An 18,437-nucleotide genomic window follows, 5' to 3' on the forward strand; every position below is an offset into this window, starting at 1 on the left:
CACATGACTGAAAACATGATATATGTCTTTCTCTGACTTATTTCACTTAGTATAATACCCTTCAGTTCCATCCACATTGTTGCAAATGGCAAGATTTCGTTCTTTTTCATTGCCCAATAGTATTCCTTTGTATATAATACCACATCTTCTTTCTTCATTCATCAGTTGATGGATGTTTGGGCTCTTTCCATAATTTGGCTGTTGTTGATAGAACTGCTATAAACATTGGGATATACGTACCCCTATGAATCAGCGCTCTTGTATCCTTTTGATAAATTCCTAGCAGTGCTATTGCTGGGCCATAGGGTAGTTCTATTTTTAATTTTTGAGGAACCTCCGCACTGTTTTCCAGAGTGGATGCACCAGTTTGCATTCCCACCAACAGTGCAAGAGGGTTCCCCTTTCTCCACATCCTTGTCAACATATGTTCCTTTCCTGAATTGTTAATTTTAGCCACTCTGACCACTGTGAGGTGGTATCTCAATGTGGTTTGGATTTGTATTTCCCTGATGATGAGCAATGGTTGAGTATCTCTTCATGTGTCTGTTTGCCATCTGGATGTCTTTTCACATCTTTTGCCCATTTCTTCACTGGATTATTTGTTTCTCGGGTGTTGTGTTGGTAAGTTCTTTATAGATTTTGGATACTAACCCACTATCTGATTTGTAATTTGCAAATATCTTCTCCCATTCTGTTGATTGCCTTTTAGTTTTGTTGTTTGTTTCCTTTCCTGTGCAGAAGCTTTTTATTTTGATGAAGTACCAATAGTTCATTTTCCAGCAATATACTTTTGAGTATATATCCAAGAATTATGAAATCATTATCTCAAAGCGGTATCTGTACTATTATGTTTATTCACAGCAGTCAGGAAATGGAAAAAATCTACGTGTCATTCAACAAATGAATGGATAAGGAAATATGATATATATGTACATATATATATATATATATGAATATTTTTCAGCCACAAAAAAAGAATGAAATCCTAACATTTGTAACAATATGGATGGACCTTGAGGGCATTATGCTAAGTGAAGGAAGTCGGACAGAGACCATCAAATACCATATGATTTCACTTATATGGAGAATCAAATTTTTTGTTAAAAGCTTACTCTTAACTATAGAAAACAAACTGAGGGTTACTGGAGGGGAGGTGGGTGGGGCATGGGTTAAATGGGTGATAGGTATGAAGGAAGGCACTTGTGATGATCACTGGGTATTGTATGAAAAGTGATGAATCACTAAATTGTATATCTGAAACCACTATTACACCATATATTAACTGGAATTTAGAGACTTGAAACTACAAAAAAAAAGAAAGAAAAAAAAAAAGCCCTGAATTCATAGAAACAGAGATTTGACTGGAGGTTGCTAGGGCAGAGAGGTGGGGGAAATGAGGTGATGCTAGTCAAAGTGTACAGACTTCCAGTGATAATATGAGTGAGTTCTGAGGGAGTCATATGTAGCAATGTGTAACAATACTGTATCATATACTTGGAAGTTGTTAAGAGATTAGAGTTTAAATGTTCTCACAACAACAACAAAAACCTGTAATTATACGCCATTACCACAGATGGGTTAACTAACCTTATTGTGGTAATCATTCTGCAATATGTACATTTATCAAATCATCATGTTGTATACCTAAACTTACACATTGTTTTACATAAATTATGTCTCAATAAGTCTGAAAAGTAAAAAGAATTAGTAAAAACAAAAGTTGAAAAGACTCCTTACTTCTCCCAAAGCAGATACACCAATCTCATTGGAATGTAAACTTGAAGCAGGCACAAGTTTTGTTTGTTTGATTCCTGTAATGTTTCCAGCATCTAGACCAGCACAAGTACTTAAATAAGTGGATACGTGTGTGTATGTCTGTGTTTGTATGTGTTTACATTTGATAAATCTTTCCTGTGATCAGAATTTATAATTTCTAAAAAAGAAAAAAAATGGAAGTCTCATTTAAATTAGAGTTATCCACCATAAGTAAGCAAAGCTTAATATAAGAAGAGAAATATTTAGTTTTAAGAAAATATATTTATTCAAGTAACATATATTAACTCTAAGTCTAATATGAAAAACTGTATCATGAAGATTCATGAATGTATTATTACAGAAATGTAATAATTCATTTTTAAATCATTTTTAATAGGGTTCTTAGTACAATTAGAAATGTTACTTTTCCTATCACTTTAAAGGACAAGTATTTAAAAATCAATAACCAATCATACATAAGGGGAAACTACTTTCCCCATGCTGACTCGCATACTCCCCTACTCTCCATCGCATGGAATAGAGTGCCTTTGATTGGTGCTTTCAGAGAAGCTAGTTATTACAGCCTCGGGCCTTTCTGTTCCCAAAGAAGCCACCCTCAGAGAAGGTTCTTTCTGCTGTGCTCTTCATCACTTGTAAGGGGCAGCCCCCATAACGGAGTCAGTGGTTGCCCAACACTATGTCTATGCTTGGGGAGGTAATCTTGTTTCATTTGGGGAGAGTTAGCAAGTTCTTTGACCTCAGATATAGAGCTAATATTCTCATGTGACTCCATGCAATAATGCTGACATCTTGATTTACAGTTGTCTGTGTTCTGTATATTGTTTTGTACTTGATTGTGTACACAGGAGGGGGAAAGTGGTATTATTTATCAACTCCTCTTCAAATACCCAATTCCTAATAAACAATATAGACATTCCATTAATAGTAGTTACAAAATGAGAATGCCAATATTAACATTATTTTAGCTTCTTAAGGATGTTCTTGCCCGTTGAAATGTGCCTGAAATCAAAACAGTAGCTCTAACTATTGGGAAGTAGATAAATTTATTGCATTTGTAATACCTGAAAAAAAAAACCATTTAGAGTGAAGTAGTAAGAGTCAAAAGAAATACCTGATAAATAATAGGCACCTATTAAATACTGAAAAATAAAACATAAAAACTGTAGATTTCTATATTTTTATGTATATGTTATTTATAATAGAAAGGGGCTTATTTACAATAGCAACCAAAACCTTCATAACACTAAAAAGGCAATGCAGTATCTATGTGAAGAGATAAAATATTTTCAAAATATATATGAAGTTCTGAATGAAGACATATAGGACAAATTCCTAAAGGAAAAGGAAAAGTCTGAATACTGAAAACATCAGTTCCTTCCAAGTTAATATATAGATTTAATGTAATTTTAACAAATTTTCCTTCAGGATTTCTTTTGGAATGATGAGATAATTTAAAGTTAATTCGAAAGAAAAACCATATATATCAACTCTGATAAATGTTTTGTACTGTAATTTGAATATTTTTGGAGACAGTTTGCAAGTCAGGGAGGGGCAGAGAGGTTCCAAAGCAGGCTGCATGGTAACAGCAGGCAGCCCCACACAGGGCTCAAACTCAGGAACCCTGAGATCACAACGGACCCCTGTAGTTTGAGTATTAAAATCTCAAGTCACGGGGCCTGGGTGGCTCAGTTGGTTAAGCATCCAACTCAGGCTCAGGTCGTGATCTCACAGTTTGTGGGGTTGAGCCCCGCGTGGGACTCCCTGCTGACAGCTCCGCGCCTGGAGCCTGCTTTGGATTCTGTGTGTGTCTCTCTCACTCATGCTCTGTGTCTCTCTGTCAAAAATAAACAAACATTAAAAATAAACAAACAAACTCTCAAGTTTTTGTCTGAAATCTGAAAGTACCTCTCACTCTCACTCGCAGCTCAGGTGTGGCTGCCAGAAGCTACTCGGAAGGGAAAGGAGCATTATCTCATTTCTCCTGGTTTCCTCCATTCACCAGGTGAAGTTTGTATGTGATTAATTGCTCATATGAATGACCATGAACGCAGAACTGAAGGCCCTCCTTCTTGGTCATTGCCATTTCTCCATCTAACAATGCAGGAATCAAAATAATGGCTCTGGTGTCTGTCATACTGGATTAACATTCTTTTACTACCAGAGAACCCTATCGATGCAAGGCCGTTTTGCACTGGGCAGCCATTTGGGGTGACTGGATGGCACCTGCTTGTGTGGTCTATCTGTGCTTAGTCTAACATCCCTGGAAACCGAGGAATCCGTTCCTCAGATTCAAGAGAAACGAGGGACTCAAGTCAATCTCTGACCTTCCCACGGTGCTTCCAGCCCACTCTCTTGCCATCCCACAAACAGCGAGCCCGGAGGAAGACACCAGTGTACCACACAGACAAGGGGTCCCTCCGCAGCCGGCAGCTGGGAGTCAGCTGGCCACATCTCCATGGCCTCGCCAGTGAGGACATGGCAAGCCTGGCTGGATATAAATAGCTTATTAGATCCAGCACAGCAGGCAGCAGAAAGCGCAGGTACATACCGATTCCCCCGACCCCCGAGGCCCAGCAGGGCAACGCAGAGTGGGGCCAGGTAGCTGCTACTGCACACACTGTGACGCGGATCTCACCTGAGGAACTTGGGAGTTGGGGAAAGCCCGAATCTCATCAGGGGCTGCTAGCAAACCTGCCCAATCTCCGACTACAGAGAGGTATTATCTTGACTAGAAAACAAACATTCTCTGAGGAAAGGAGGAAGACCTTACTATCCCCGAAGGTCTTCAGGAAGGCAGATGTTCTCTATCTTGCAATATCAATTTATACAGATATTCTTAAAAGTGGCTGCGGATAGCTTTGCACAGGAGACTCAGGTCACATAGAAATGTGAGAGATACGGGGAGAAACTGTCCCCTGACACATGCTGTCCTCAGGTACACACCTCCAAAACTTCCTGGAGAACAATGGATCTCCCACTCCAGCAGGAAGAGCAAAAAGACAAAGTGCCAGGACCAGGTGCCAGAGCACCACTCCCTAAAACCTACCACCGTCCTAATGCCCTTTACATACAACTAGTTCAAGCCATGACATGAACTGCGCATTCCTGGCTCAGTTTGCCACTTTGCATCCTCCTGTTACACCTGTTTGTTTGTAATGAGCTCCATTCAACCAGACTGACAAGAGAAATAATGGCTTTGTGAGAAGTGGAAAGAGTTGTCCCTTTACCAAAACACGTTATTGTCTTTTTTTTTGGGGGGGGGGGCGGTCAGGAACTGTTAATAAGTGTATAAATCCATAACAATTACCAATGTAAATTTTACCCCTACTCTTGTGCAGTGCACAGGGGCTCATGATGTTATTTTTTAAGCCACAGTAAGATAACATAACATAAAATGCACCATTTTAACCATTTTGAAGTCTGCAATTCAGTGGCATGTGGTGCATTCACAAAGTTGTGCAACTCATCTTCCCAAAAGAAACCTGTAGCCATTAAGCTGTCAGTCTCTCTTCCCCTCCCTTCCGGCAGCCATTGATCTACTTTTTGTCTCTATAAATTTGCCTGTTCTAGATATTTCATGTAAATGAAACCATACAATATTTGATCTTTTATGTCTGGCTTTTCACGCAGCATGTTTTCACAGTCCATTCGTGTTGTAGCATAAATCAGTACTTCATTCCTTGAACAGCTGAATAATGTTCTATTGTATGGATATCACATTTGTTTATCTACTCATCGGGTGATGGATATTTGGGTTGTTTCCATCTTTCGGCTATTGTGATAGTGCTGTAAACATAAATGTACACATTTTTATTTTCAATTCTCTGAGAGTGGAAATGCTAGGTCACATGGTAATCCTCTGTTTAACTCACTAATTGCCAAACTGTTTTCCAAAGCAGTTGAACCATTTTGCATTCCCACTGGCAATGTATGAAGGTTCTGATTTCTCCATATCCTCACAAGCACTCATTTTCTGTTGTTTGGAATTTCCAGATGACAATTTTATAATAACAATTACAGTATTTTTTTTAATTCAAGTATAATTAACATACAGTGTTATATTAGTTTCAGGTGTACAATATTCAACAATCTGATACATTTCTGTGTTCAAGGTAAGTGCACTCCATCCCCTTAGTCTATGACACCATCCCTCCATCCACCATTCCTCTGGCAACTACCAGTTTGTTCTCTATATTTAAGAGTCTATATTTTTTTTGTCTTTTTGTTTGTTTAGTTTCTTAATTTCCACATGAGTTAAATCATATGATATTTGTCTTTCTTTGACTGACTTATTTCATTTATGCCCTCTAGGTCCAGCCATGTGATTGCAAATGACAAGATAATCATTTCTTTTTTATGGCTAAAATATATTCTGTGTGTGTGTGTGTGTGTGTGTGTGTGTGTGTGTGTATTACCTCTTCTTTATGCATTTGTCATAAATAATGCTTCAATAAATATAGGGGTGAATATACATTTCAAGTTAGTGTTTTCATTTTCTCTGAGTAAACACCCAGTAGTAAAATTACTTGATTATAATGGTAATTCTATTTTTAATTTTTAAAGAAATCTTTATACTGTTTTTCACAGTGGTTGTCACAATTTGCATTCCCACCAACAGTGCACAAGGGTTCCTTTTTCTCCACATCCTCACCAACAGTTATTTCTTGTGTTTTTTATTTTTGCCATCCTAACAGGTGTAAAGTGACACCTTATCTTGGTNTCAACAATCTGATACATTTCTGTGTTCAAGGTAAGTGCACTCCATCCCCTTAGTCTATGACACCATCCCTCCATCCACCATTCCTCTGGCAACTACCAGTTTGTTCTCTATATTTAAGAGTCTATATTTTTTTTTGTCTTTTTGTTTGTTTAGTTTCTTAATTTCCACATGAGTTAAATCATATGATATTTGTCTTTCTTTGACTGACTTATTTCATTTATGCCCTCTAGGTCCAGCCATGTGATTGCAAATGACAAGATAATCATTTCTTTTTTATGGCTAAAATATATTCTGTGTGTGTGTGTGTGTGTGTGTGTGTGTGTGTGTGTGTGTGTGTATTACCTCTTCTTTATGCATTTGTCATAAATAATGCTTCAATAAATATAGGGGTGAATATACATTTCAAGTTAGTGTTTTCATTTTCTCTGAGTAAACACCCAGTAGTAAAATTACTTGATTATAATGGTAATTCTATTTTTAATTTTTAAAGAAATCTTTATACTGTTTTTCACAGTGGTTGTCACAATTTGCATTCCCACCAACAGTGCACAAGGGTTCCTTTTTCTCCACATCCTCACCAACAGTTATTTCTTGTGTTTTTTATTTTTGCCATCCTAACAGGTGTAAAGTGACACCTTATCTTGGTTTTAATTTGCATTTCCCTTATGACTAGTGAGGTTCAGTATCTTTTCATACACATGTTGGCCATCTGTATATCGTCTGTGGAAAAACATCTGTTCAGGTCCTTTGCCCATTTTTAATCAAATTATTTGGATTTTTGGTTTTGAAGTTGTATAAATTCTTTATATATTTTGGATATTAATCCCTTATCAGATACATCATTTGCAAATATCTTCTCCCATTTAGTAGGCTGCCTTTTTGTTTTGTTGATGGTTTTTCTCTGAGCAAAAGCTTTTTATTCTGGTGTAGTCCTAGTAGTTTAATTTTGCTTTTGTTTCGCTTGCCAAAGGAGACATACCTAGAAAATGTGTTTATGGATGATTTCAAAGAAATTACTGCTTATATTTTCTTCTAGCAATTTTATGGTTTCAACTCTCATTTAGGTCTTTATTTTCTGTTACTTTTATCATAGCCTTCCTAGTGATAGTGAAGTACTATCTCACTGTAGTTTAGATTTGCACTCTTCTAATACTAATGACACTGAACTTCTTTTTATGTATCTTTGGCCATTTGTATATCTTCTTTGAATAAATGTCTATTTATTTTCCTTGCTCATTGTTAAATTAGATTTTATCATGTTGTTAGTTTTAAGAAATTTTATATATTCTGGATATAGAGTCTGATCTGATATATGATTTGCAAATATCTTCCCCCATTTTGGGAGTTACCTTTCCATCTCTTGTAGTATCCTTTGATGCATAAAAGTTTTTAATTTCATGATTCCAACATGCCTATTTCTTCTTTGTTGCTTGTGCTTCTGATGTCATTATCTAAGAAACAATTGACTATTCTAAGGATATGCAGATTTATGCATATGTTTCCTTCAAAGGAAACTAAAAACTAAGTTTTATAGTCTTAGATCTTATATCTTTGGTCCATTTGAGTTAAATTTTGTATACAGTATGCGGTAAAGGTCCAACTCCATTCTTCTGTATTTGGATATCCTGATGTCCCACCACTATTTGTTGAACAGACTATTTTTTCCCCAATTGAAGGTCTTGGCACTCTGGTCAAAAATCAATTGACCATACATGTATGTAACAGGTTTATTTCTAGACTCCCAATTCTACTTGCATTGTATATAATTTAAGTTTTCTGTATATTATGATGATTTGACATCTTAAACTTATTTTCTGGCTGGGAGAGAATGCCTCACTCTGGCTTAAATTCTTAGAGATAGTAAAAGACCCAGACTACACCAGATCCTGTCTTTAGGATCTGTGCGTATAATGAAACTTGTCTTTCTGAGCCTCTCCTGTGACTCCTTTTGCACCTGACCATCCCATAAAATATACAAAACACTATTCCATTGTTTTATATGTCAATATTTATGCCAGTACCATACCATTTTGATTACTGTAGCTTTATAGTAATTTGTCAGATCAGGAAATCTGAGTCTTCCAATTTTGTTCTTTTTCAGTATTGTTTTAGCTATTCAGGGTTTCTTAAATACCATATACAGTTTGGATTTGTTTTCCCATTTCTGTAGAAAAGGCATTTTGACAGAGATTAATCGAATCTGTATATCACTTTGGGAAGTCTTGTCATCTTCACAATACTAAGTCTTCCAATCCATGAACACAGGATGTTGTTCTACTTATTTAGGTCTTCCTTAATTTCTCTCAAAAATGTTTTATAGTTTTCAGTGTAGAAAAAAAACTGAATATGCAGGACTTCCTAATACACCAGTTCAAAACATAGAACTGAATTAGCAATGCAAGAAAGATGATGAGGATTCAGATTAGAGAGAGGAGAGATGCTACTGTAACTTAGGGTGAAGGGAGGTGGAATCCATCTAGTGTCCAGAGTGAGAAAATACTGACATATCTTTCTTACAGGAGGGTAACTCTGGGTCAGGGTCTCTCATGAGATTACACTCAAGTTGTTGATTGGGGCTGTTGTCATTTGAAGGCTTGCCTGGGGCTGGAAGATACTCTCATGAGATGAATCACTCAACGTGGCTGTTGGTAAGAAGCTTCTGTTCCTTTCCAAGTTTGCCTCTCCACAGGGTTGCTTGGATGTCCTTAAGACATGGCAGTCGGCTTCCTCCAGAGTGAGTGATCCAAAAAGAATACCAGGAAAAATTTATAATGCCTTTTATGACCTTCCTTTAAAAGTCACACACAGTCACTTCTACCATATTCTTTTTTTTTTTTTTATTTTTAGTTTATTTATTTTGAAAGAGAGAGAGCAGGGGAGAGGCAGAGAGAGGGAGAGAGAGAATCCCAAGAAGGCTCAATGCTGTCAGCACAGAGCCCAACACAGGGCTTGATCCTATGAACCATGAGATCATGACTTGAGTTGAAATCAAAAGTTGGACACTGTACTGACTGCACCACCCAGGCACCCCTACCATATTCTACTTGTTAGAAGAAAGTCCCTTAGTCCATCCCATATTCAAGGACAGAGGAATAGCCCCCACATCTTGAAGAGAGCAGTGTCAAGTAATCTGTGGACAGATTTTAAAACCTACACTGAAGAATGCAGTCACCTCTTCCATCTGCACTCGTCTAACTTGGCACCAAAAAACCACTCCAAAAGCAAAAAGCAAAAATCCATCATCAGAACCTGGCACAGTAGCTCCTCCTCATCCACAAAGGATGCACTACAAGACCCCCAGTGCCTCAACCTGCAGGTGGCACCAAACCCTATGTATTCCATGTGTTCTCCTCTGCATTCATGCCTATAGTAAAGTTTAATTTATGAATCAGGCACAGTAAGAGATTAACAGTAATAACTAATAACAAAGTAGAACAAATATAATATACTATAATAAAAGTTATGTGAATGTGGTCTCTCTTTCTCTCTCTCAAAATATCTTATTGTACTGTACTCGCCCTTCTTCAGGTGCTGATGTCAGATGGTGGGGTGCCTACGTGATGAAGTGTAAATGGCGTAGGCGTGCTGACGCAGTGTTATGCTACTCCTGACCTTCTGACATGTCAGAAGAAGGATCGTCTGCTTCCACATCACAGTTGACTGCAGGTAACTAAACTGTGAAAAGCAAAACCAGGGATAAGGGGAGACTCTCAAACAACTACTGACTTAGATCCTTAGAGACAATGCAGAAGACTATGATGACAATTAGAAACTTCCAGTGGTACGATATCGATTACATTTTTAAAGTTCATGCTTAATCCTGTTAGACTATAAGTCAAATGTGAATTTAGGTTATAATTTTTTTTCTTAAAAAACTATAAAATGAAAAAACTATGGAAAGCTGTATTTTATAGTAAGTCTTTTGAAATTTGGGGGGATGGGAAGTTTGTGAAAGTGGCCATGACACAAAGTAACTATCAAAGGTTTGGAATTAAAAACTGAATTGCTTTAGTTGTCTGGCCCTTCTTTTTGGCTCTAAGATCCCACACTAAAAACAAGAAGTCTTGTTTATGATTGTCATTATCAGTGTTGGTACAGTATTGTCTTTAATACCTATTTCAAAGATCTTCTCATGCTGTGTCATCCTTTTCGGTCCAGTATTGCCAATAAATGGTTTAGTAGCCCTCAGAGAAATGGGCATTCTAACTCACTGGGTATGGAAATAGCTATTTCCAATCAGCTTCATAACTAAATAGAAGTTATTGTTCATGGTGATAAAAACAACATTGTTTTGTAGAGTGAAAACTACAAGCAAACTTATCTTAGAGACAATTTCTCAAAATATTTTCCCGAAAAGGTGTCCAGGGGTCAGCACTGCTCATCTCAACACTTCCCAGGCATGTGAAAACTGATTCATGAGTGTGAATTTAAGGGATACTGAGCATTAACATCAGGAAATAATGCTGCAAGTAATTATCACACATAAAAGACCTCTTGTTGCAAAAATGTCAGTTATGCCAAGGAAAATTACTAATCCTATCCTGTACCTCCCTTTTTAAGGACTGCTCATTCTACTTTATGTATTAAAGGACTAGCATATTAAGATGCTAAAAATGCTTAGGGATAAGAAGTTCCTCTTTTTCATATCTCCCAGTTAGTTTGGTCTACGCAGGCACTCACATGTTTGGCTATAGGGCAAGAACTCAGTTGGGGCTCTCAGAGCATCAGTTCTTTCTGTATGGCTGTCTGGGCTTTCTTGTAGCATGAGAACTGGCTTTCAAGAAGAATTAATCCAAAAGATAGAAGTAGAAGATACAGATTTTGGAAGTTGCGTCATCTCATTCTATTAGTCAAAATTTGTAGAAAGGGTTGACCCAGCAAGGGGTAAGTAAGGAAATGAATTCCACTTCTTGATTGTGGAAGTGGCAAGGTCCCTTTAGAGACTAGGCTGTATGGTGAGTGTTAGAAGACAATCCTCCCTGCATTTGTCATTCTCCTGCAGAGGCCAGCCCTCTGAATAAAGACACTTATAAAATGTTTGTAATAAGGAAACAATCCATCATAGTAAAGCTTAGAGATCTCTCCCCCTCTACTTCTCTTCCCTCACCTCTCTTCTCCTCTCCTCTCATCTCTTCTCCTCTTTTCTCCCTCTTTCCCTCCCTTCCTTTCTTCTCTCTCTCTCTCTCTCTCCCAGGAGAATAAAAAGGTAAAGTTCTTTCCTTCCCTTCCCTGGAGAAGATTTGCTTACACTCCAGACTAAAGATAGGTGTTCTCCATCTCCTCTCTCTCTGTCTCTCTTCCTCTTTCTCTGAAAGGAAGGAAGGGCAACCCTATATAAGACCAGAGTTTCCTAATTTGGGGATTTCTCCCCTTGAATGCATGCACCCACATATGCAGGCTCTGTCAAGCCTTCACCTCAAGCTCTTATGAGATTCAGACTTGGGGGACCGAGCACGATGGTGCTCTGGCTGCCGCAATTGCTGTGGGAAATGAATGGTCTTGGTCTTTGACCATGTTCTCATGTTTTCTGAAAATAGGGTAAAAACTGAGATCCTTCACAGTTTGTGATTTAACAATAGCAGATATTTTTGTGACCACATTTGCAAACATAGTATACTATATTCAATAAGGAAAAAAAGCATCAGCCCCAGGGAACTGGATAATAAAGGGCCATTTTGGCTAATCTAAGCAGGTAAGTCATCCCAAATGGGAACCAACAGGTAAAGAAAATGTCTAAGGAATAGATTAATTTTGGAAAGAGAAGCTACTAGGAAGTATTCTTACACTTCCACATATTTTCATAAAGGAGAAAACTGGATTATTCCGTGGGATCTCTGATATAAGGTAGAGAAGGTTCCATGTTGAGTAAATATCTCCAGCACATCTTAGAGGCTATTACACAACATGGATTCTAACAAAGTACAGCAAAATTACATTCACATATGTAGCTGGCAAATTTTGTTTAAATCCTAAATTTGTTTCAAATAGAGTTAGAGGTTTGGGTTTATAGTCAAAGATCTATCATCAGTTTACCCCTTCTTCATTGGTTCTTATGGTCATGGCATCACTAAACAACAAATCTAGCTTTTCTTTGCCTAGTTTTTTCTCTGTACCTTTATGATGGCACTCGCTACCAAAAAACAAACAAACAAACAAAAAAACATTATTAGAATTGTATGTGTCCTCTTTTCTAGGTTGTGACCCTCTGGAATTCAGAACACTGTCGTAGTTATTTCTGTGGTCCTCAAATTATTTAACATAGTGTTTTGAACAGAATAGTCAATATTTAGTAGAACCAACCTAATTCCTTAAATGGCCATACCATTCAAGAGCTAAATTTCATGAACAATTAATGTTAATTGCCTACATTTTGTTCTTCACTTAACAAATATAAGTTATTTCATGGTGTGTTACTGTTCTGCAAAATTACATCATCTGCCCGGATTTAAAGCCTGTCACTATTGATTATTTGTATTAGTGTAAGTAGTGAATTACTTAAATGGACTAATACTGATACAAAGCTACGTGAAAAGAAGCAAAACCGTATTAAACTGCTTTCCTCTAGTTCCCAAAACTGCCACAGTACCACTTGCTTTGCCAAATGGCTTTACCGTATTTGTCTTTCTTCTCTCCAAGCGCATCAACCGTGCCATCTGGGTGCAGACGGACAAACCCTCTAGTGAGCCTGTTGTAGAACTGAAGAGTATTTCCTTTCATAAACTTCCATCTTTCTGCAGCCCACTTAACATAAAATCAAAACAAAAACACCAACATGAGAAGACAAAGAGAAGAAATTACTATGCAACACTCTTTACTAAACATCATATACTGTTTTTGTTTTAAAACATCAAATAGCAACCTGGACACTATTTATACCAAATGATATAAGGCCAAAAGTAAAATCTTACTGTTTCTTTTCTATTAAGTTCTAGCTTCTGCCCTGAGGGTATAAAGGAAAGAGAAAACCATTAATTTCAGCAGAGTCACACTTTCCTCAATCATCATAAAAGAATTTTTCCCAGAAATGTGTATCTTTGACACTCACTCACAAAGATGATACTGTTATCCCTGGCATACAGTTCTCTGGCAATTTTACCATCATCTTCCCCTTGATCCAGCCATCTGTGGAAAGAAAAGCATATCAAGAATATTGTGGCTTTATATTTAGAGTAAGTACTGGCAATTAAGGAACCAAGTCAGAAATAATGGGTACCAGAAACTGCAAAAAGTCATAGGTATCTTGTTGGCAAGTGCAGAGCAGAAAATGGAAAAGAAAACGCATGAAGTGACTAAGAAAGTGCAAGGGAGGGAGGAGAGGCTGCCATCAGATTATGGGAGAGGTACCTGCTTTCCCTAATCCACAGGTCAGTTCATTAGCTTGTCAAGGTCACAGATCTTACATCCACTGGATCAGTTATTATATTCCTGGTTTTAAGTCATCAATTACATTTCAAACTACAGTCAGTTATTTCATAAATGCCTATTACTGATTCCATGTGAAAGAGGCAGGAGAGTAAGGAAAAAAGAGCAAATGTATCACCACTATTGGAAGAATAACCCCAAATCAAGGCCTAGTGACAGTAAGTCAGCAAAGTAATCATTATATAAAATGCCACATGCAATATTTATTTTGTACATTTATTGTATTTGAACTTAATTTGGGACCTAGTCCATAGGGAATTGGTTTTCTTGCCAGAGACTTTCATTCTCCTTACTGATATATAAGAGGAGTCATATTTTTTAAAATCTTTCTTGGTAAATCAAGGAAGATTTAATATTTTTAAAATTTGCCTTAATTAACCAAGAACAACTTAAACTTACATCAAGAATGACGATAAACATACTGCATATCTTTCTAAATAGAAGCAGAAACCCCTAAAGTTAATCCTCAGAAAAGTTACCCAACAAAGCATCAGTGACCAGGAATAATGGAATAAGCTATCCACAGCTCTAAAATCATGAACTTGGAACTAATATGAAATGAATTTGTTCAACGTAAAAGCACACCTACACACCTGTGACAGAAGAAGGCATATTCATGGTTTGTTGTGGGATCCTTGATTACAACATCATCAAGAAACCAGCCATTTCCTAAGCACAGATTAAAAGGGGAAAAAAGTGTTGTGTGAGTATGTATAGCCTAGGGATTACTTGAAGTTTTGAAAAGATGTCCTAGCTTCCAAATACATGTGAAGGCTTTATGTACCATAAGCTTTAATACTTCAAACAGAGCAAAATATAAGAGAAGCTATAAGAAGCATTTAAAAATATTTCTTATACATGTAACAAATGCAAACATGTTTTAAGGTTTCATGTTTTATAATATCTACCTCATTATTACTTTCCAAGAAGTTGAAAATGGAACAATCTTTCAATTTCTCTTGATTTCATAAACTGTATTTATATTCCTGGACCTAACATCTTTCAAAAAATATCTACCTAATGAGCTAGCAATATTTTGTACTTCTAAACATACACATAAAGTTAAAGTTCAAATTTGAAAAAAGTATATATTTTGATAAGGCAGAAAATCAAATTTTAGATACTCTGTCAAAACACACAGACTGAACGAGTATACATGAAGATAATATCCTTTTAAATATTTGATTTTATATTAATTCGTAAACCAAAGTTAGTTAAGATATAATTTAATTTTACTTAAAAATAAAATGGAATATTTTAACCAGTGACAGTAGTTTCATCTACACAAAAGAGTCAGCTCAAACTCTATACTCTTCTAATAAAAAATCCTTGAGTTTATGAGTTAATAATTAACAGCTATAGGATGAAATTCTTTTTTTTTAATGTATTTATTTTTGAGAGAGAGAAAAGGCAAGGGGAGGAACAGAGAGAGAGGGAGACACAGAATCTGAAGCAGGCTCCAGGCTCTGAGCTGTCGACATAGGGCTCGACACGGGGCTTGAACTCACAGAGTTGTGAGATCATGACCCGAGCCAAAGTCTGACGCTTAACCAGCTGAGCCACCCAGACACCCCAATTAGTAATTAGTTTAAAAATACTTATATAAAAACATATTATCTATAAGGACAGTCAAGTGGAGCCAAGATCAGCTAAAAGACAATGTAAACATAAAATAAATATCACTCTAATTCACTGAAATTTAGGGGTAGTTTTCTATACACTATACACTAGACTTGTGGGTTAATTAAAATTTTACAAAACTGGATAAGAAAAAAAGGATAAACAGGGGCACGTGGGTGGCTCAGTTGGTTAAGCATCAGACTTTGGTTCAGGTCATGATCTCACAGTTAGTGGGTTCGAGCCCCGCGTCGGGCTCTGTGCTGACAGCCAGCTCAGAGCCTGGAGCCTGTCGTCGGATTCTGTATCTCCCTCTCTCTTTGACCCTCCCCTGCTCATGCTGCCTCTCTCTCTTTCAGAAATAAACTAAAAAAAAAAAAAATTTAAAAAAAAGAAAAGAAAAAAGGATAAACTTTAAATATTATATTTCTTTGTATAATACTAAAGATTTACTTTCTGGCCATTTTTTCCAGGTTCTTTATATGATGAGTGGTTTTTTAATGTATCCTTTTGGATATAACATCATAAGACTCTGCATCCCATTTAGTCTTCCTTTTAGCAGGCAGCACCCCCACCCCTGCTGATGTGCAGCATAAGCAGTATGTGTGTGCACACATTCATCTTCTGACAGCACCCAGGCAGAAGTGGGCGCTGACTCACTGCAGACACCTAGGGAGATGCTGACCTCCTCCTCCTGCCCACTGACACCTTCCCCACAAAAGTAAGGCATTTACAGTCCCTCACTGACACCGAGGAGAGTAATATCCCTCTGTTTCCACAGACAGGGGAAGCATGAGGCTGTCACAGCCTTTGCTGCTGCAGAGTAAGGACAGAAGCTCACAAAAAGGAAGGAGAGGCTGAAGGGTACCAACTGGTCCCAACTGCACCACCCTGCTCTGCCTGTTGGTGGTGGATAGGAGTACAAGCTCAGGTCACTGGGCCTCACTGTGAGCAGGGCACAGGGGAAGTAGAATGTCGTCTACTCCATATCGCCCTACCTCATTCCACCTCATGGTGCGAGGTAGGGGTAGACACTCAGCCCCGACTAGAATTCACTGACACAGGGCTGGGAAACAGTGGAGTGCTGACTAGCCCCAGCAGTCATTTGCAGATGACAGGGCTGTCTACGGATAAAATTCCAAACAATCCATTAATAATAATAATAATAATAGTAATAATAAATCCCAGAACTAAAAAGTGAGTTGAGTTGGATACAAGACAAATCACCACACAAAAATAAATTACATTTCTATATACTAACAATGAACATATGGAAACTGAAATTCAGACACAATGCCACTTAAAATGACTGTAGAGATTAAATATTTAGGATAAACTTAACAAAACATGTATAGAATCTATGCTGAAAAATTTTTAATGCTGAGGAAGGAAATCAAAGAATGCTTCAACAAATGAAGAGACACACCCGTACTATATTCATGGACTGGAAGTCCCAATACAGTAAAAGCATCAACTCTTGCCAAATTAATCTCTAGGTTTGATGTAACTCCCATCAAAATTCAGGCAAGTTTTCTTGTAGATATGGATAAGCTTTTTTAAAATTTATATAGAAACCAACAGGCCTTAAAATAGCTAAACCAGTCTTTAAAAATATTAAAATGGGAGGAATTAGGGTGACTGGCGTTAAGGCCTCTTAAACAGCTCTGAAGACAGTACGATGCTGGCAGGACAGACACACCGATCAACAGGACAGAACACAGAATCCAGAAATAATCCCACATAAATATGCCCAATTGCTTCAGGACAAAGGTATGAAAACAAGTCAGTGGAAGCAGGATAGGCTTTTAAACAAATGGAGGTGAAGTCATTGAAGTAATTTCATAGGTAAAAATAAATTAACTTCAACCTACATCTTACACTTTATACAAAAGCTCAAAATAAGTCATAAAATTAAATATGAAATATCAAACTGTAAAGCTTTTAGAAAACAGTGAGAAAAAAAGTTTGTGATACAGGACTATTCAAAGAGTTCTTCAACTTAACCCCCAAATTAAAATCCATTAAAAAGGAAAAAGGAATAATGTGGGTCTCATCAAGGCTAAAAATTTGCTCTGCAAATGACCTTAGTAAGAAGGTGGAATGATAAGCTACAAACTGAGAGAAAATATTTGCAAACCATAAATCCAAAGGGCCAGTGTCTAATATATATGTATCCATAATGCATATATATATGTGTGTGTATATATATATATATGTATAAACTTTTAAATTTTAACACTAAAAAAAAAATCCGTTACAAAATAGGCAAGGAACATCAAGACATTTCACCAAAGAGGATATAAGCATATAAAAATATGCCCAACAACATTATTTTTCACACATCAGAATGGGGAAGGGGAAAAAAGGCAGCAAAACACCAAATACCAATAAGGATGCTGAGAAAATGGATGACACATATACTGCTGGTGTGAATATAAAAGGGTATTACCACTATGAAAAAGTTTGGCAATTTCTTACTAGACTAAACATGCAATTCCATATGACCCAATCAATTACATTCTTGGGTACTAATCACAGAGAAATGAAAAGTTATGTTCACATAAAAATCTGTACATATATTATATTCATGGCGATTTTATTCATCATAGCTCCAAACTGGAATCCAGATGTTCTTCAATGGGTGATTGGTTAAACTGTGGGAAATCCATTCTGTGGACTACTACTCAGCAATAAAAAGAAACAAACTGCTGACACATAACCTACAACTTCAATGACTCTCTAAGAAATGATGCAGAGTAAAAATGCCAATCCCAACAGAATGCATAATACATGATTGCATTAATATAACTCTTCAAATGAGAAATTGTATGTATGGGGTACAGTTAGTGGTTGTTAAGGGTTAAGAATTGGAAATTTGAGGAAGAAATTGAGGAAGACAAGT

The 18,437-nt window shown here is 37.0% G+C and overlaps 1 protein-coding gene across 1 annotated transcript in view; it reads right to left on the minus strand.

The window, feature by feature from the left end:
• LOC144226736 (lipoxygenase homology domain-containing protein 1-like) overlaps window positions 1-18,437 on the minus strand; it is a gene marked incomplete at its 5' end in the record, with an annotated part of 224,823 nt that overhangs the window by 176,315 nt on the left and 30,071 nt on the right. Inside the window, 4 exon segments of the mRNA XM_077758257.1 lie at window positions 13,108-13,237; window positions 13,405-13,436; window positions 13,542-13,618; window positions 14,512-14,587. Coding sequence (XP_077614383.1) covers window positions 13,108-13,237; window positions 13,405-13,436; window positions 13,542-13,618; window positions 14,512-14,587 — 315 coding nt within the window.

The sequence above is a fragment of the Crocuta crocuta genome, unplaced genomic scaffold (assembly GCF_008692635.1).
Source record: "Crocuta crocuta isolate KB4526 unplaced genomic scaffold, BGI_CrCroc_1.0 scaffold338, whole genome shotgun sequence".
NCBI lineage: Eukaryota > Metazoa > Chordata > Mammalia > Carnivora > Hyaenidae > Crocuta > Crocuta crocuta.